The sequence below is a fragment of the Zonotrichia leucophrys genome, chromosome 5 (genome assembly GCF_028769735.1).
Source record: "Zonotrichia leucophrys gambelii isolate GWCS_2022_RI chromosome 5, RI_Zleu_2.0, whole genome shotgun sequence".
In the NCBI taxonomy this organism is placed as follows: Eukaryota; Metazoa; Chordata; class Aves; order Passeriformes; family Passerellidae; genus Zonotrichia; species Zonotrichia leucophrys.
This window is the reverse complement of record NC_088175.1, coordinates 31,883,961-31,904,296: the sequence shown is the minus strand read 5'-3', so window position 1 is coordinate 31,904,296 and position 20,336 is coordinate 31,883,961. Positions and strand designations below refer to the sequence as shown.

Below are 20,336 nucleotides of genomic sequence, written 5' to 3'. Positions count from 1 at the left end.
TGCATGTGAGATCACACACAGACCTGCCGGGGTTCATTGCGGAAGGCAACCGTCGTGCCGATTCTTTGGCCGCGGCTGCTGTTTCGCAGGCCCCTCTCCCAGACGTGTTCGGCCAGGCTAAGATCAGCCACCAACTGTTCCATCAAAATGCGCCTGGCCTGGTTCGTCAATTCAATCTGACGCAGGAGCAGGCCAAGGCGATTGTGGCCACATGTCCTCAATGCCAGCATGACCAAATGCCTACCGTGGCCTCGGGGGTTAACCCCCGAGGGCTGGCAAGCTGTGAGGTGTGGCAGATGGACGTAACACACATCCCATCTTTCGGTCGATTGTGTTGCGTCCATGTCTCAGTCGATACCTTCTCCGGAGCTATCTACGCTTCTGCCCACACAGGTGAAAAGGCAGCGGATGTTCAGAAGCATCTGCTTCAAGCATTCACTGTCTTGGGCATCCCTAGGGTCCTAAAAACAGACAACGGCCCTGCGTACACTTCCAAGGAACTGCGGAGCTTCCTGCAACAATGGGGAATAGTTCATAAAACCGGCATCCCCTATTCCCCGACAGGCCAAGCCATGGTGGAAAGGGCCCACCAGAGCCTCAAAAAGATCCTGTCCCGACAACAACCGGCAATGAAGGTGGAGACCCCCCACGTCCGGCTGTCAAGAGCTCTTTACACCCTCAATTTTCTGAATTGCTCCTTTGACAGCCAAAATCCTCCAGTGGTCCGACATTTCGGCAGTCACCAGCAGCTGCAGCCCAAAGCCAGGCCGCCGGTTCTTGTAAAGGATCCGGAGACCTGGCGGACGGAGGGCCCCTTTGACTTGGTGACTTGGGGGAGGGGATACGCTTGCGTGTCCACTCCCTCAGGCCCCAAGTGGGTTCCATCTAAGTGGGTCAGGCCCTTCGTCCCGAAGCAGAAGACCAAGACAGAGGCAGTACCGCAGGTCCGGCAAGCGTGTTGGCGTCGGCGAAGGAAGCAACACCACCAACCGTCTTCCTATTCTCCTGAGCTTCCCCCTGTTTTTGAAGAACCCTCCCCTCCAGCTTCTCCTCCACCCCTTGACCTCTTGTACCACCTTTCCTCCTATTCCCCCCCAGCTCCAACCGTTACCCCTCGCATGTTTTATTTAAATTGGTTGTTTGGAGAGGAACCATTTCTGTGATTTCCATATACTTTTACCGCTCTCTTTTCATTTCAGTTACATCTCCCCAAATGGCCCCCGCTTTGACAACGCTGGCTCCCAACCCTTGTCTGATGTTGCTGATGCTGACGACCTGCGGACTCCTTCTGCCACCCACGGAGCCGTGGGTCATTCCCCAGCCAAAAGTTAACGTCTGGCGTGCCTTGGCTCAATCGCTAGGACAGGACAGCATCTGCCTGGACACCGGCGCTGCAGAGGACCCGATGTCGTCCTGCCTTGTGGGGATCCCTTTCTCTCCAGGAGAGTTCCCCCCTGCCTTTCAGTCTACCTTTTTCCCTATTTTGGCCCGGAGCCTTACTTTCCTACCTGGTTTTGAACCCAGTAATGCCTGGAGAGACGGAGTGGCGAGGCTGGATCCTGCGCCCTCCGAGCCCACAGAATTACATCTACTCGGTTCTGCCAATTCTACTATTTGTTTTCAGTTTGATTATACACTTACCCCCATCGAGAAGGGCACTGAGGTGGTCCTGCAAGCAAAGAAAGAATATCAAGCAGACCGGTGGTGTCGGGCCGTTTTGAAGATCGTCGGCCCTACCACCACCAAGCGGACCCCTTATGCCCTTCCAAGAGGGGTGTTTTTGATTTGTGGCGACCGAGCGTGGGCAGGCATCCCCTCTGGTCTAGTCGGAGGGCCGTGCACCTTTGGTCGGCTGACGCTGTTTACCCCCAACGTCACCCAAATTATTAATTGGAAAAAGACCAACATCACATCCGAATTGGCTAGATCCAAAAGAGATCTTAAAGATCTCACTGAGGACTGTGATGATGAAATTACTCATTGGTCCCATTCAAAGTCGGTTGCCTTTACCATCTTGTTGCCTTGGGTATCGGTAGCCAAATCTCTAGGTGAATTGGGCCGCCTAGAGTGTTGGGTAGCTAAACAAGCCAATCTTACTTCAGCCGCACTATACGACCTCCTTACAGACGAAGAAATAACAAGGCAAGCGACACTCCAGAACAGGGCAGCAATAGATTTTCTATTGCTGCTTCATCACCATCACTGTGAGGAGTTTGAGGGCCTCTGCTGCATGAACCTGTCCTCCAGAGCCGAGGACGCCAGGCACTCAATAAAAAGACTACAAGACCTCGTCCATCAGGTCAAGCAAGAAACATCAGACTGGCTGAGAGACATCTTCAAGGGTTGGGGCCTCAGCGGGTGGGCCAGTTCAGTTTTAGAATCAGTTTCTAAGATAGTTTTGAGTTTGATTGTACTTTTAGTTTTGTTCATGTTGATCCGCGGTTTGGTCCAAAAATTAATAGCCAGAGCAACAACTATAGCTGCCAATCATGCCACAATTCCCCAAGAAGAACCTTTCGAGCTGGAGGACCTCTCCTCAGAGGCCGAGAGAGCTGCAGACGAAGAGGAGTCAACCGAGCCGCCCCAAGAACATCTGTGGGCTGGCGAACTTCAGCTAGAAGAAGGCGAAGATTGGCAGGACCGGCCGCGGACACCTTCTTTTTAAGTTATACGGACATTCCTGTTTTCTTTATTTTATTTGTTAAGAAACGGGGAGATGTTGTAGTGTGTTTTAAGTTTTTCAGTTTACTCCCCCATTTTATGTAATGTACCCTCTTTTGTTCTTTGTAAATGGTTCCTCTCTCCCCAGTTTTTCCCGCCACTGCCTCCTTGTCAGTTAAGTTGCTTAGTTACCGTGCTATTTTTAGTTGCTAATGTTACAGTTTGTATGACCGCTCCTCCCTCATCCCACCTTATAAGTAGATGTTTTTCTCCTCCCTGGGCACAGTCAATCATCCCCCACTCCTCCCAGGTTTCGAGAACCTTCTCCTCTCTGGGGGTTGTGATTGGCTGTGGTCCCGGGGCCCCTCCTTTACTTTGTATTCATTGGTTTCTAGTGTATGTCAGTTACGTTCAGTACCTCCCTTTGAGTTTCCCCATTGGATAGCTGGGCTCCCCTCCTCTCTCCTCCCCTTCCCTATAAAACCTTGTCTCTCCCCCTGTTCGGGGCCATTTTGCTGGTTGGTGCCCTTCCTTGTTGGTGCCTCCGGATCACCCAATAAACCGACTGTTCACCCCCAGCAAGTGGTCACCTCCTTATTCGTCTCACGTGCGCAACTCCGAGCTCTTCCTCCAGCCCAGCCTGAGGCCAAGACGCCGAAGGGAGCTGGCTTCCTATGCGCAGGGGCGTTGGCCTTCTCACCCCTCGAGCTAGCCGGATTTAGGGCCGCGTACGCCCTAGCGCAGATCCACACACCAGATGTGAAGTGTCAGCTGTCCCACACTATAGGGGCACAAGGTGACACTCTCTGTCCCCTCTCCCATCCCAGAGCAGCAGGGTGACAGGGTCTCACAGTCCCCTTCCCTGTCACTCCACAGGAGGCTCCTTTTGTGGCACAGGCAGGATGTGGTGACCAGCCAGAAAGGGCCAGGCAGGTGTGGGGCAATCAGGTCACTGTGACATCCCCAGCGACAGCAACACCCCAGGCATGGTGCGCCGACCCACTCTGAAGGGGGAGGAAGCACCCAAAATTTGTAAATGCTTTTGTTCAAAAGAAACAACTCCAGTCAGAGGGTAGGTAAACAGTGCAGTTGAATTGCAGACACACTAACTCACACCAACAATTCAACCTGTTTGAGAGCAAGATGGGTTACATGACATCGGCTGTTGTCCTACCTCTTGTATTATGTATGGGCCAATTTTCCAGATTTCTGGTGTCGTTGTTCAAGGGATGCTCCATATTTACTTAGCTATTGTTGGCAAGTGTAGTTTGGTTATTTTTGGGAATTACCATATTAAGTTTGGATGTTAAGCTAACCCGTGTTCCATTTCTGCCGGAGTCACTACAGTAACAGGTTCAACTAGGAAAAGATGGACAGGGTGACAAGGTGACAGGGCACGGTGGAGGTGGAGGGCCGGCGGGCATGGTAGGACGGGCCTCGAACGTGCCTTTGACCTTTCCCCGGGTCTCGCTTGGCCCTTGCGGGGGAGACGCGCCCTCGGATCCCCATTAGAACGTGACTGAGCTCGACCAGCGCCGGCGGCCTCCCCGGGCCCGGACCAACACAGGCTCCCCCCACAGAGCCCGGGCACGGCCGCCGCGCCGCGATCCCTCCGCCAGCGCCGCCCGTCTCCCTCCGCCGCCCCGGGGCCGCCGTTTGGCCCGCGCGAGCCGCCGTAGCGCGGCCGGGCCGGGGCCGGGGCCGGGGCGGGCGAACGGGCGGCGCGCCCCTGCGCTGGCGGGCTCGGCGGGCGGGTCCCGGCCTGGCCCCGGCGCCTGGCCCGCACCTGGCACTGCGGAGCCGCCCCCTCGCTGCCGCCCCCTCCCTGCCGCCGCCGCCCAGGGGACGGCCCCTGCCCCGCCCGCGGGGGCGGCCCGCGCCGCGGCCCCTCCTCGAGGCAGGCCGGCTGCATGGGCAGGCGCTGCGGGGCACCGCGGGTGCCGAGATCGCCGTTCCTGGGCGCCAGGTAGGAGACGTTCAACGCCGCGGGGCGCGCTGGGGCGGGGGGAGGAGGAGCAGCCCCTCACCCGCAGTGCTGCCGCCGCAGGGAGGAGGCTGCCGGCTGCGCTGGCTTGGACTTCTCTCTTCCTCTCCGCGCTTCTGTCTCCCCTTCTCTCTGTCTCTCTCTTTCTTCCCCCCGCCCCCATTTTGCACAGAAGCCGGGAGGATCATTCGCTGCAGGCTCTGACTGCATCCCTCTTTCCTCCGGCCACCACCGGCTACTTCGGGAAAGGTGGAGGTGTTGGCCGGGGGTCTGTAATCCTTGGCAGCCGCTATAGTGCCTCCTTGGTTCACTTTATAAATAGGGGTGGGGGGACGTGGAAACATCAAATGCCTTTATTATCTGCTATCACACACTATGTAATTGTGTGGACTTAAAGCAGAGATAGATTTGTGAGAGTTAAAAACTCCCCCGTGTGTATTCTCGAGGTTTTTCTGCGACTCGGTGTTTAATAGTCAAGTACAGCATTGTGCTTTCCAGGCTGTGAAGCAGAAGGTGGAATGGACATGTAAGGAGCTAAAGCAAGGGGTGGGAATTTTTGTCTTTTTCATAAGATGATATTGAAATGCAAAATGTAAATTTTGGATTTGGGAATTGGTATAGATGTGTTAATTGATACTAAATGGATGATAATTTGTCTGGAAACCTCTGAAAATAGTAATGCTGCCTCCATCCCTGTAAGCACTTGCATTCATATCTCTTGCAAAGAATGAGGCTAGAATTCAATTTACTGTGAATATCATATTGACTCACGGTGCATCTTTCAGTTTAGATTGCTGCTGATTTGATCCTCTGGAATCTGCAAAAGGAAAGTCTGCCAGGCTCTGTGAATAGCTTTGCAGTGTAACAGGAGTGGAGTTCCCGAGCAGAATTGCCTAGAGATATGTGAATGCGTGGGAGCCAAGCTGAGCCCATCGGTGTTTCTGCCTCAAACCTGGGCTCGTTCCCCAGGCACAGCCTGTGTGTGGGGTGAGCACCTTCGTGGCACCTGGAGATGATGTCAGTCGAAGGGTCTACGATAACGAGTCGCATCAAAAATCTGCTTCGCTCCCCTTCCATTAAGCTGAGGAGAAGCAAGCCTGGGAACAAGCGAGAAGATATAGGCAGCAAGGTGAGTGCTGTGTGGTGCAGCAGCGTGCTTTAACTTTGTTGCATAAGTTTCCATCTGTACTGGTGATGCTGCTTTGGGAGACTTGGTATAACTGTAGAGTGATGCAGAGGAACTGGTCTGTCTTTTGGTTGGGATCTTTGCTCTTCTGCAGATCCTTCCTGAAGCTTGTGCCCCTCTTTTGAAGTATTCTTTTTGCTTGTGTGATATGAACCTAGTCTGTATCAGAAAGCTTTTGGGATTTCCCACACAGTGGTGTGTGGAGTTGTTACAGATGACTGACAGGAGGAATGCAGTGCTGCCTCTTCCTCCATGTTACCAGCTGCTAACCTGCATTACTGGGAGCTGAGGATACAGAAGCATCTCTTGTGTGTAGGCAATTACTCTCACCCTGCAAAGGAGAGTTCTGTGAGCATGTGGGCAAGGGAAGGATGATATGAAAGATGTGAAACATGTCTTGGAGGTATCTGTTCAGATAGCATCTGTGTTCTACAGATTGGGATTTGCTTTCTTCTGTGTGCCTCAGACCGCCTTTCCTTGGGGTTAGCTTCTGTTGGGTATAATTGGTTCTTGAAATCCATAATTCTTCTTGGTGTTTTGGAGAATTCCTGACAGGCACTCACTGACTAGGAATTGACTGGTGTCATGAGGAGAGGATGACTTAAGCCTGGCTTCAGGGAGTGCAAGAGCTGGGTGGCATTGCTGACAGCAGGTGCCTCTGAGTCAGGGCACCTTGTTCTGTCCCTACCACTGATTCACCTGTAATGTAACCCTGGGCAAATCACTCAGCCTTTGTGTAGCTCTCTGTCTCCATAAATAGAAAACTTAATCCCTCCCCTTTTGTGAAGGCTTTCTAATAAATAAGAAATGCTTGTTATACATGTCTGAAAAGTGTATTCATTGGCTCAAAACAGTAAAGTTTCAAAATTTCTCTCTTGAAGTGAAGAGTGTATCTAAAATTTCAAGGGAAAGAAATGACACTGTGCCTAAAAATGGTCTTTCCCCAGCATGACATCCTGTTCTCAGAACTCTGGTTCAGGTCAGAGTTTCCCTTAGATGGCTCTTTAATATCAAGGAACACGGTATTCTTCTCTTGCCAAACAAGAGAAAAACCTGCCTGGCTTCCTCAAAGTTGTCTAGGGGAAAGTCCTTGGTGCTTGTGCCTGACCTCAGTGTGTGCATGTATGTACATTTCATGCATCCTGTGGACTGCTGGTGAAATGTGCTTTGTTGGTCTTTGTTGGTCTGTATTCTGCAGCAACTTCTACTGGAAGACACAAAAGCCACTTGTACCTTCACATATGGTGGGCATTTGATTTTGGCTCTGTGGTCTGCACACTTCTTTTCAGGGCTGGGACCTGCTGCTACATACCCTGGGTATTCTGTGGTACATGTTTCATTTTGCTTTCCTTACATTTGCCTTTTGGGAGAGCTCCATTTTATCTTTCATGCTGTCTCCTAGTGTGCACCCCGGGCTATCTGAACCCCTGGGGAGGGATATCATGGATTCATTCTGCACCATCAAATTTGGGTTTCAGGGTTGGATTTTGTCTATTTTATTAGTGAGAGCCATTAATCAGTGGAGGTGCAAAGGAACTGATGGGGAGTTTGCTGGTAGAATGAGTTTGGCTGGCAGAATCAGTTTGGCATTATGAGGAGTTAGGTGCAGGTGTTGGTTTCCTGAAGTGGTCTGCTCTGAATTAGCTCAGGTGAGTTAGGTCTGCCATCAGTGGGCCAGCTAGAGGAGCCAAGGTGAAAGGGAGTGGGCCCTTTATCAAAGATCTTACAGATGCTGGGTACCTGTGGAGACGCCCCCTCTGCTACATGTGTGCTCCTCTGCTTTCCAAGGTGAGAAGCAGTTCTGTTTTTCTAAAATAGCAGAAACAGCTTTCAGTCTGCTATTTGGTGTGTGTAAAAACCCCTGGGACTAATGGTGACCATCATACACATCATTCCTGAAGGATCTTTTCTGACCAGCAGGAAGGAGTCTTTGAGGCATCCTTGTCTCTTGGACTTTATGAGAAATAACTGCTCCAAGAGCTGTATGAAACTGGAAGCATGGAAGGGCCTGTGAAGTTGGTCATCACAGCTGGACGCTGCTTGGTTACATAGGATGGAGCTGGATGGACTGCTGCCCTAAATTAATGCCTGGAAGATGATATTGTGCTTTGCATATGCAGATGTAGGTGAAGACCCAGCCCTGAACAGCCCTTTGAGTGCCTCAACTTTTTATTGCAGCCACGTGCTCGATTTAAGGTGGACAAGCACCCTGGGTGGCACTGCTTAAACTTCCATGAACTGTGGTGGTTTGGGTTTTTTCCCCTCCAGTGGGAAGTGTCCCAGCTCTTTCCTAAAGAACCCCTTGGGTGTGTGAGGCTCGCCAGGCTGTCTCAGTGGTTAGGGCCAGAGCCCTCGGGCAGTTTGTCATGCCGAAGAGAAGGCCTGTGAAATTGGCTCCTTTCAGTGGAGCAGCCGTGTACTGCTGGGCTGGCCGTGGGCAGTCTGTGGGAGGCTGGCTCTGCAGAGACCTGTTTGTGCATTGCTGTGGAAGGGGGAGTGTGGGTAAGGAGAGATATTTTGCATGATGGCTGTGCAGGACATGCAGTGTGTTACTTGGGATCTGTACAGGAGAGAACTTGTTTTGTGACTTCGCCTAGGACTAGTTTCTTGCTGTGATTAATGCATGATTTTACTGTAGAGCTCCAGGAAATCTCTACAGAAGTAAAACTAGGGAGCCGATAGATAATCATGGACATTTAAAAAAAGGAAAAGGGGGGGACGAATGGGAGCTCTAAGTAAAGCTTGTTGACAAATGGGATATAGTGTTTGGTTTTGTTACTGCTTTTTGAAAACAGCTTTTGTTTAGTGGGAGTCCTGATTTTTGTTGCTGCCTGACTAGTTTTGTGGTTAGACTTCTCCTTTTTTTGTGTGTCTTCTCGTGTTCATGGCTTGAATCCACTTTTGCTGTACTCTCCAGATCTCTGCTTTTTGTGTTGAACCAATATAGACCTAGGGTACTGTGACTTAAGTCTAAAGCTTGTTGACTGTTGGGATTTGTAATGTATTGGTGTGGCGGTTGGAAGCTAAAATTTCCTCAGATAAGTTGATTGGCCTGCATTCAATTTCTAGAGGATTACTAGCCCTGCCAGAAATCCAGCCGTGCATCTGGTCACCGTGCTTGTGATTCCAGCAGAGACGCGGGGTTAAAAGCTGGGCGCTAAGTGCCTTTGAATCACCCTGCAGAGCAGCACCATCAGGACCGAGGGGAAGCTCAGGCCTGACCCATCTCCCATTGTTAAAATGTCCTAGTTGCTGTAGTACCCTGCTCACAGAAGTAATGTACCTAAGCAAGTGCAGTTCCTGCAGGGGTTGTTTGTATTGTTGAGCTCTACACTTGTAAATATGAACCTCTTTTTAAGCGATGTAGCAGTGCCTGTTTCAGGGGGGAGGGTGTGTGCGGGTATCCTTAGTCAAATCAGATTGCGAATGTCAATGTAGAAACAAATTGCTACAAAACCTGCTACAGGCTTTCCCTGAAACAGGAAGCCAGTGAATCAAAGAAACACATTTGGAATTTGCTGCTGTTTTCTTTGATCTCTGCTGTTTTTTCTAAGCCAGAAATATTTCAAGTTGTCTGTTTAAAAGAGTGCTTTGACTAAAACCTGAATTCCTCAGCAGGAAGTCATTCAGCAGAGAGCTGTTGTGTTGTGGTCTCTCCCCTCTCCAAGTGGCATGCAAACATGTGCAGCTGGAGTGCCTGTTCCTGCCCCATGGATGCTGAGTTGGACTGGGTGGCTCTGCAAAACCTTCTTGAGAGCTTTAGCTCTGAAAATGAACCCTGACTAAGTTGCTCCTAGTGGGACAGGGTTTCCTGTCCTCCTTTGGTGAGGCATGGTCTGTTCTTACTGCCAGCCAGTAGAAACAAGTACTTCTGTGTACTTCTGTGTCCTGCTAGTGAGCTTGCACAGATTTAAGAGGAAAACAAATCCATGGAAGCTTCAGACCCCTCATGTCTTATCATTCCCAACAAAGTTCTCCAGCGTCTTAATCCCCTGAGATCTCAGCAGGGACCACAGGCTGTCCTGGACACAGGAGACTGGAGTCATGTTTCTGGCCTGACTGTAGCTTCCTGCCTTCAGCACACAGTCCTTTTTGTTTGAAAATATTGTGGCTTCCAGCATGAATCGTGTCAGACCACTGCTGGTCTTAACTGGATCAGCTGAGAATTGCTGAACCTGAACTGTAACAGAACCAGAAACCAGACAAGTTTAGTTCACTTATATAAATGCACCAAAAATCATCACCTCTTATTAAATCACTTCAGGTGCAGCTGAGGCTTGCTGCAGAGTGGGATTCTTTGTAAGTCTTTGGGAACTTGTCCTGCAGCAGCAGAACCTGCTGGGTTCCCAGGGAGCTGGATGCAGGGCTGAGCAGCCTGACTGTGAGGGTGAGGTAGGGGGCAGCCTGTCTGCTTTTCTTTTGGCAGGGTTTGGAAGGGTCTTCTACAAAATGATGATGCTTTTGAGGAGCTAGTCAGTGCAGTATTGCCCCATTCATGCTTTTCATTCCACTGCTGTCTGAGCAGCACTCAGCCCATCTCTGGGACCAGTGCAGCCAGGAGCACAGCTGCGGGAATGCCTGTGACCTTGATCTGGATGTCTGCTACTGTGCCTGTTCTGCTTCAGCATCCATGAATATTGCTTGACCCCAGGTGGTAGCTGGAGATCTCTCTCACAGCTCTGCACTGCTCAGTCTAAATGCAGCCAATTGCTTCAACAGCTTAGGGCCTGCTGTTCAGACATAGAAGGGATTTCATGTCTGTCTCTGGTCAGGCTTATAACAGTGTCCCTTAAAGCACAGGACAAAGGCTGGTTGGGTTCTCCATAGCCAGACCTGCATTTCAGTGGCATGTCTGTATCTGTAGGTAGTCTGTGGAACAGGTGAGAGTGTCATAGCTCAGGGGTTGAATGCTTGGTTCCCTGCTCTGGTCCTCCCTATTCTACCCTTGGATATGTGGTGCTCAGGGTGCCTCTGTGTTTGTGAATAGTTTAACACACAGCATTTTCTTGTTCCAGTCTTCAATCTGTGAATGAGATACCTTGTCTTGAAAATACAGGCTGATCTGGCTAGCTCCCTTGGTATAAACATGAGTGTTAAATGTGACTTATATTTACAGAGCATATCAAAACCAGAGTTTTTCTGCTGGTGGACTACAGTGCCAGTTGACTTTGGGTCTTGAAGTATAATGGATATAAAAAGGTTCAATAAATTTGGTCTTATAGCCTGCAGTTGTATGCATAAAACACTGTGATACTTTTTGCCAATCTTGAAGCAAGATTGCTGGCAAGATCCATTCTTCTAGCCACCCCTAAGTCACGTGCTGTCTTGACTGTGAAAGACAACAGGAAAACGTCTCCATGGCAGGAGGAGCATGATGAGGTGCTGGGTGAAGTCAGCATGAATAACACAAACCAGGTCATCTGCCTCAGAGGTTTTAATAGTTCTTGCTTCCTGTGGATGGTCATAGACTGCTTACCTGGATAACCTTTCAGAGCTGCTGTGGTCCTGCCTTGAATGTTGTTCTTCACCTCCTTGAGAGGGCATACAGGACTTGGCTAACCTGGCTGGGGAGGCTCATAAGCAGGTTTCACACTGCTGTCCCTGCTGTGCTGGGTGAGCTGTGTACAGAATCCCCTCTTTGTCCATGGGCTGTGAAGCGTGTAGGGTTTGCCAAAAACCTGGCTGGGATAGTAAGATGGCAGAGATCAGGCTGTTCAGAGATGTTGCAGGTGGTACATTTGCTGCTTGCTAGTCAGAGCTGTTGTTCACTGTGGTGCTGAGGGGGCTGGTGGAGAAAGGCATCCTCTGACACAGTGGAAAGAGATCTCCTTCAGAGTGTACCATCTGTTTCACTAGCTGCATGCTTAGCTCTCCCTGTGGTGTATCACCTCATGTGTTTCAGAAGGGCAGAGCAATTGAAGTGTTGGTTGGGAGTCAGACCAGGCTGGGCCAATATTTGATTTTCCACCATCAGTGATCTGTAAGCACCTGTGAAATGACTTGTATATTATTTTACTGTCCTCTGTGTCTAGTGGAAAGTAACTACAGGGCACCACCTCCATTTTTGGCTGAGAAAGTGGTGGTCAGCATTTTGATGGCCTGGAAAATTGAAGTAGATATTTTGTTTCCTGTTGATCAGGTCCTGGGGAGAAGTTGCTTGATTAGCCTTGGTACAGTTTTCTTTGTGAGTGAAAGCAAACAACAGATACTAGCTACTCTTTGGCTTTTTTCGAAGGTTTTGATGTTTGGTGCCAGGAATGGTGCGTACATGGCACTCAAACAGTGCTTAGCCCTGACATTAATGCTGAGTGATCCCAGCTAAGGACTGAATAATTAACTATCACCAAGCCCAGTTTCAGTTACTTCAGGCTTGTGTTTGTGCCTGACATACCTGCCTCCGCATAGCTGGAAGTTTCTGAGGGCTCTGGTATGTGCACAGCAGGGTTGTGGCATGCTTGCTGCTCTGGTTCCCAGCTCCAGATGTGGGCTGGTCCCTGTGCCTGAAACCCTGCAGGCTCTGCTGAAGCTGTACCCACCAAAGGGTGGCTACTGCAATTTGGAAAACCCTCCTGCTATTTCCCTTCACCACAGGGCTGCTTATCCTTGCCCTGAGCATGTTTGTGTGTTGTGCAAGGAAAATGCAACTGAGGCCTGCAGCTGTTGTAATCAGCTGTGCTGTGTGATCTGTATTCAAAATTATCAATGCAAATGTGACTCGTTGCTAGTATTTGTATGACCATAGACTGCAGGAGCATCCCATCTCTCAACCTTGCTTTGATGAGCACTGGACAGACAGGATAAAGTAGACCCAGACCAGAGGAGCTTCAGGTTTAAAAAACTAAAGGGATGGAAGGAATGGGACATGCTTTTTCTATAAAGATATGGTTCCAAACTCCCACAGGAAGTCTGAGGCAGACCTAGAAACTGAATCTTGATCCTCTAAGGCCAAGTCCTAGCCTTAGTCACAAAGCCCAACCTCTTGGAGATTACCAGGGATGTTTCTCATCTCTCCCATGTGAGGGGGACTTGTGTTCATTTAAGATTATTTGCTTTAAAGTCCACAAACTGTGCTGTTGTAGATGCTGACTTGGTTCTATTGTCACTAATGATTTTAGTAGCTCTAATGATGATGACTTTCCAACAAGCTCAAGCAGATTAAGCACCATAAGAATTAGAGCTGTGGAAACCCCAGTAAGCCTTGTAAATTTGCTAGTGTCCCAGGAGACCAGTACTGTTGTTAGTTACTGTGAGGAAACTGATTGAAAATAGTACTGTAGAGGACTATGAACTGCTGGTGTATTCAGAGTTTCCAAGTCAATAGCAATAAAAGTCAGACCTGCTTGTTCTCCCAAATACAGTATTAGTTGGTCAAGATAGCTAATGTGATATAACTACTAATATGAGATTTCTTACCCAATGAAATTTTAACAATGCCATTCCTTCCTTACAGTGATGCTTCTTTAATTTCTGCATCTTCCTGACACTTTGCACAATTAGTCTGAAATTTCCCCCATCGTGGACTTGAGAGACACTTTTCTCAGGAAAAAGGTAGATTATCTGAGGTTGCATCATAGTAGAGAGTCATAACATTAAACAAATGTCTTGAGAGCAGGTAGATCAAGGAGTTTCTGAAAGGAGAAAACAACTAAAAGGCAGTGCCCGTGGATTCAAGGATATAGAGTTGTAAAGCTTTCTGCTCCTGTTTTTTCTCCCAGGTAGGCACTGTGAAAAGCAGTGCTGCCTCTGCAGAAACCCTTCCCTATTGACAGACAGGCCCAGCACGGGCAGGTGTTTGAAGTGCCAGTATTGAAGTGTTAGCTACCTCTCCTGTGCTCAGAGTGGTAGCCTTTGAGGTCTCCCAAGGGCTTTGAAATTGGCTGCTCACCTTTGAGTAGCACATAAGGGGCTGCTTGCCTTTGAAGTCTTGTTTGTACTAGGGATGCTTTCATTTACAAAAAAAAAGCACCATTGCTCAGGCCAGTCTTTGCACCAAAGGAGCCTGAGCTCGTTGCACAGTCCCTAATGCAATCTAGATGCTGGTGATGCTCCTGAAACATAAGAATAAGACTGAGGGTGAAAGAAGTGTCTGCAAGACCTGCCTACTTATTTGGTGGCTGGTCTTGGTGTTCAGAACTCGCTGTGCTCTGTGCTTTGGCTATGGCCATGGTGTGACTGGAACCATGAGGGGATGAGGGATGGTGTCAGAGGTATCTTGAGGGGGCATGAGTGTCAGGGTGTACTTGGTTAAGCACTTGCCTGTGCTCGAAAGCATCAGCAAGCTGAGATCCAAAACCAAGCTGTCTTTATGGTAACACAGTATCAAAAGAGTCTGTTGAATGATCCTGTCCCACAGAGAAACAGGCTATATGAGTGAAAGGACTTCTTTCTGCCAGTTATGTTTCATCAATACTAGTCTTTTCTTCAAGAGCTTCGTGTGGGCTAAGACTGATGTTTTTCATGCTCTTAACCAGTGTTTCTTTGCTGCTGAATTATATAAAGGTAGAGTGAACCTTGAAATAGAGCTCTGTAATTTTCTTTTAAAATGAAGTTAAAGTTTTTGGGTTCTGTGCTCTGCTCTTCAGACTGTCTTTGAGCCTCTTCTTTCCCTCAGTGTAAAACAGACAGGGGTACTTGTCCACTTTCTGCAAAGTGTCCCAGTGTCCAGAGCTTTAAAACAGCTGCATAACTCCTTGTGTTTGGCTTATCTCCCAGTGTTGAACTAGATATAGTAGTTCTGAGCACAGTTGTTTCAAACCTGCTTTGGGGGTATCATCCTTCTTGAGCAGCTGGGTCCAAAAGCATTGCTGACTGTAAACTGGAACTAACAAATTTGGGATTTGCTTTTTTTGCTTAAGCCCATCTTGTCCCAGTTCATCTAGTTTTCTTGGACTGAATCATGGCCAGATAGGCTTTAGATATGGTTCTGTGTACCTTTCCAAACTATGAGGGCTGGCTGGAGAGTGTTTGCCCAGTGTGTGCCCCAAACTCTGCTATGGGAGTGGTGGTTGAGTGCAATAGATACAAGGTGACAGAAAGTGTTCTTAATGAAATGCATGAAAAAATATTTCTGAGTCTGTGGTAGGCATCAATGAATGTAGCTGTTTCTAGAAGCCTGAGCAGCTTTTGAGGCTGGAATTGGGATTTTACTGTCCTCTGCAGCAGGAAGATAATCTTCCTCCCTGATAATCCGTGGTTTGTTCTGCCTGTCTCTGCAGGCTTGCCGAGCTAAGCTGTTGAGATGTATTAACACGCAATCAGCAGCAGCAGCGTGAATGACTGGTGCTGGGGGAGGATGAGGGTGAGGTGCTCTGGGTGAGAGGCAGCTTCCTTCAGCTTCCTTGTCACTGCCTGCTTTGGCTGTAACTTCTGAGAGAACAGGTCTCCTGCATCACTGTTGTGGTGAGTGAGTTATGGACACTTGCTTTGTGAAGTTCACAGCCCATTTTGTGTAGCAAGCTGCAAATAAGCTTTTTTATGTCTGAGACCTGCAACAAATACTTTTCTGATGGAGCTATCAATGGAAAAATGAGTGTGGTGCTGGGGGAGAAGGTGCAATGCCTGGACTGTCTCTGCTGTGTGTCGAAGCTGCTCCAGGCCCTTGGAATGAACATCTCTGCCCAGGAGTGTCAGTGTGTAAACACAGCTGCTAATAAAATGGCCAGGGGGCTGATTAATGAATTTCTACACGGCCTGCTGGAGCTGGGGTGAGAGCCAGTGGGCCATGCAGCACCCAGGCCTCAATTGCATGGCCTGGTCTGCCTGCCTGCTGGCAGTTTCATGGCTTCTGCCCTGGCTTCTTCCAGGTGCTGCAGCCTCCTGTGGCTGTGGACATGCTGTGGTGTGCTTGGGAAGGGGCACTCTGACCCAGCCTATGGCTCTGTGGGTATCTGGTGCCTGGGGAGAGCCCTGCACTGCCTGGGGCCTGTGGCCCTTGGTAAGCCTGCAAAGCTTAGTTTAAACATACATTTGGGAAAAGGAGACAGCCAAGCTCCCAGTCTATAATATAATAACCCTCTATAATATGCTCAGAGTCTGTGTTGTTCCAGACAGTGCCTGGACCTTCATGGTGTAACTCTGGTGACCAAAGTTCTAGGCTGACCAGCAAGGCTGGGAAAGGCCGGCAGGTTGCTGTGTGTAATAACATTGCCCTCCGTGGTAGGGGATATGGTGCACTGGGCAGCTTCTGGCTTTGCATTTCTGCCAAGGAAACTGAATTGTCTCATTTGTTTGGAAAAATCTGCCTCTTTGGTGAAAGAGAAGTGTTTTACAGGGCACCTGGGGACCTCTGAGGTTACCAGGGGTTGAGAAATACTGCTTGCTGTGGACATTCATCTGATGTTACCCTGGGAAGAGTGCTTGTTGCAATAAGGCATTTAGTTTTGCTGTCAGTATTTTCCAGAGGTTTAAAACAATTGGGAACACTCATCACCTACTGCCTAAAGGTTTGTTGGCAAGCAAAATAATCTCTTTCTTTCTGCTCCTAGTTTTTTCTGGCACTTAGGGCCTGTTGTACTGGGAAGAGCAACCCGGCCCTCCTTAGCCGGCAGCCCTGGCTGAGGAGAGGAGGAGGAGGCTGTGCAGAGTACTATAACTGTCCAGAGAGAGATGAGCTGGTATTCCTGCCCTGGCTTGTGGGGAGGGGAGTTGGGGGCCTGAAACATATTTGTGTAGCATTTGGGATTAATTGAGTTGAGGAGCTCTTGTACTGAAGAGATGGCAGAACTATAAATCATCTGTGATCTCTGTAGCTGCAGAAGCAGTTAGGACAGAAAGAAGGGCTTAGAAACAAAATCCATCGTAGAATGTCAAAGTGGGTGGTTTGCCTTGCTGGGGAGAGGGTCTCGTCTCTGGACAGCAAAGGGAATGCTGCCTGTGCATTGCAGCCACCTCTCTGGAAGAAGAATTTACTTCCAGGTCTGCTGCCTGTGTTTTGTCCCATGTCCTGCTCTCCCACTCTCTACTGTGATTTCATTTGGATGCTTTTCTCAGATCCCCAGAAAGGAAAGTACTGTAAAGAGCTGCCAAGCAGGATTTTGCCTTGTAGAGTGTACTGAAATGCTGAGGCCTGGTTGGATGATGGTATGATTGTGTTTCTATTTTTCTGTGTGTGTGTGTTTAATACGAAGACCATACTCTGTTCTGGTTCAGTGTACGTTACTTTTCTTAGTGTGCCTGTTAGTACTGTAACTTACAGCCTGATCTTTTCCCCTGCTTATGAAGTGACAGTGGTATTATGTTGCAGCTGTAATGTACACAGGCTTACACAACTCTTTGTAGTGTTTTTAGAGTTGTGATGACCTTGAAAGGTTTAAAAGAAAACTGAATGCAAACTCTGGCACCATTCCTGTAGGTGCTTCAGCATGTGCTTAACATTGTGTGGTGAGGTAGTATGAGTGGTTCATTTTACCCAATGGATGTAAAGATAAGTGTCTCTGTGGCTGATTGCAAGATCAGAGTCTCTATAGGATGATTCATTTAATGCACGTAACTGTATCTGTGTGCATGCCTTATATGTATATCATGCAGTTGTTTTCATCATGCTTTGATCACCTCAGCTGCACTTTGTCCAATAATCCATATTTCCTGAATGTGTTGCTTACCAGTCCTGTGAAACATGGAATAGAGACTGTTTCTCTTTTCCTGTTTCACATCCTCCAAATAAGCAGTTGACCAGAGAAATTCCATTTTTATTTCCCCCCTGAAATTGGTTTCCCTTTTTCTCCCCATCTAGAAGCTCTCTGACAGAGTGACAGAGTCTCCTCTGATCTAAGCAAGATGCCAACCTGGCATGTTCAGGAAGGGCAGTTCCATCCCTAAAGTTACAAACAGGTTTATGCAGGATAAAGCTAGGTTGTTTATACCCCAGGAGAAGAGACGCCTGTCTCTCCAGAGGCCTGAGATGGTGGTCATTAACTTTTCCACTTCCCAAAACCAAAGGTGCTGTGCCTTTTTAGATACTTGTGAAGTGTTGATTATGCTTTTCTCCTCTTTAAAGCTCAGTCACGTTGGGTTCAGGCAAAAGAAAGGCAAGCTATTTTTAAAAACATGTTAATCACATATCTGTCCTCCCTGTCCACCCTCCCAGTATTTAGCTGTTGCAGAGAAAAATGTGATGAAAGGTTGTTTTTATGTGTGTTGGGAAGACTGACAGGGCTGTATTTGAAGTCTGTGAGAGGGACAGTCTGGTGAAAGGCATGGTAATTATCACATCTTGCTTTTTTTGCATGTGGGCTGCTGTTTGCAGCTTGGCTCACCTGAGGTCGTGTCAAAGCCTAGGCTCAGCACTGGCATCAGTAACCTGTGAGCTTTCCAGCAAGTGTCACTGAGACCCCTGCAACCAGTGCTGAGGTAAACAGCCTTCAGGTGTTGGGCCAGGGCTCCTGCTCCTTGTCATTCTTGTTTCTTTTCAGTGTGTGAGCTTATGGGTACTGGATTCAAGTCAGATTCATCAAAATATAGTAGCACTGCTGGCATTTTCAGTACAGGGTTGACAAATAGAGCTGTGCACATCTAACTGTCTTCTGTTTGTCCACTCTTAAGTTTACAAAATGCAAGTGGATACTGGCAGATGCTCTGTGTATTGCATGTCTGCCCTTATGCTGGCCCACACCCATGTCACCTCCATGTGGTGTCTTGGCAGTCAGACACTGTATCTTGATGTGACAAGAGCTGGCTGTTAACTTACAGCTATAAATCTCTTGGGGCTACAGTGGAGGTCTGTCAGTGCTGTGCAGGTGGCAACTGGCTTATTTAGCTTCTGGGTGGATAACATTTAATTTTTTTTTCCTATCATGGTTTGTATTTCTGCAGTTGTAGAGCCTGTTCTGGTTACAGTGGATCAGCAGTTAACAGAGTTTATGGGACATTGTTTCCAATTGCTGTGGTCTAAACATATGTACACCAGCATTGAGTTACTTCTGCCTGGAAATAAGCCACAGAGCTATATATAAAATATGTTTGAACTGGTGCAGTAATGTTGTTGATATAAATAGAAGAAAGTGGTAGACCCAGGGCTTCCCTTCCTTACAGCTGATTCAAGAAGACTTTCCAGATACTCTATCTCCAGTGGAAAAGGCTGTGGAAGGTGGCTGAAAGCAACAACAAATGCCATATGGCATGCCTTCAGGGAAGAGCGTAAGTGCTTGGGTCTGGAGCATTGGCTTCCTGCTTGAAGATTGCTCGGCTCTTTTCTCTTGCTGTGAAACATCTGTCAGAAATCCCAGGATTCAGTTTCAACAACCTGGTGGCCCAACACCACAGAGTTTGGTCTGTGACAATCGTAGTTTTTTCTGACTCCGGAACTGTTGCTGAGTTTGCTTGAACTGTTGGATTTTTCCTCTGAAACTGTTAGACAGGTAGTGTGGGTACTTGTGGAGCCACCTTGATTGTCATGATGTCACACATGGTAGGGAGCAGTATTTTGGAGTGGCATCATCTGGGGTTTCACAGGTGCATCGGATGCTGCTATCATCTTTTGAACCATGGGGACTATGCGTAGGACTTCTCCCAGGCAGCGCTTGTGAACAGAACTCTTGCAATTTAAAAGCAGCTTTCTGGTTCTTTGTTGAGATTGTTTAGTGCAAGTATTTGCTCAGTCAGCTTGGCTGCTGTGGCAGATTGTGCCAGTTTCTGTGGTCCTTTCTGTCACTAATAGATTTGTATCTCACCTAAAGGAAATGTAGGAAATGACCTCTGTAGAAATAGCAGAAAGTACTGATAAGCACTGAGCAGCCAGTTTTAGTCTTTGCTTGTAGATGATATTAATTCCATCTTTGAACTCTAAGTACTTATTTTGTCTTTGGCTAATTTTTAAACAGAGACAGTAACACAGTATTGTCTCCTAAGTGCTCTGTTGCAGGTATCAACCTGCAGACACGTTTGCAGGTCTTTCCTTAAACAGACCGATGTACTTAGAAGAGAGACAAGACAGTGTAAGTGAGGGAATGTTTTTGGGTTTCAGTGCTCCAACAAACAATTCTACAGTCATTTCTTTCTGCATTTTTGTTTAAGAGTGCAAATCATCAGCTGCATTCGTTCAGCTCTGACAGGCCATCAGCTCTGTTTCATCCAACACCTCTCCTCCGGGCGGTGATGGGAATTGCAGCCTGGATTCATGCAGGAGCCAGTTCTGGTGCAGGGGTGACAGCAAATCTTGTATCCACCAATTGCCCACTACCTCTCTGCCAGTGCACCACAGCAGGGAGTGGACACAAGCTGCATAGAAGCTTTACAGCTCTGTTTTTACCAGAGAAAAATACTGTTTGCCCAGGGTTAGCATGGTGGCCCAGCACAAATACGGATGTTCACTCTTGTGCTGCTTTGCTCTTCAAGTGTTTGCCTGGTTATTATCTCCCTTGTTTAAACTGCAGAAATGTACTTAGTTCAGGTGTTTCTGAACTACATGTGTCACTCAAAGTTATTTCTTATCCAGACAGACTCTGCTAAATGCTTCTAAGTAGGTGAATGTGTCTAAAGCTATTTACCAGGAAATGAGGAGGGTTGCCC

General features: G+C 48.2%; 1 protein-coding gene across 4 annotated transcripts in view; it reads left to right on the top strand.

Annotated features, from left to right (window-relative positions):
- The first annotated feature begins 4,450 nt into the window (after nt 1-4,450).
- Nucleotides 4,451-20,336, top strand: part of MAPKBP1 (mitogen-activated protein kinase binding protein 1) — a 97,548-nt gene continuing 81,662 nt past the window's right edge. For 2 of the 4 annotated variants that reach the window (XM_064713914.1, XM_064713912.1), the window contains exons 1-2: nt 4,452-4,627; nt 5,431-5,774. In XM_064713914.1, coding sequence (XP_064569984.1) covers nt 5,658-5,774 — 117 coding nt within the window. In that variant the 5' untranslated portion in view covers nt 4,452-4,627; nt 5,431-5,657. Of the gene's footprint in view, nt 4,628-5,430; nt 5,775-20,336 lie in introns of all 4 variants that reach the window. The other 2 variants (XM_064713911.1, XM_064713910.1) reach the window with 2 other exon arrangements.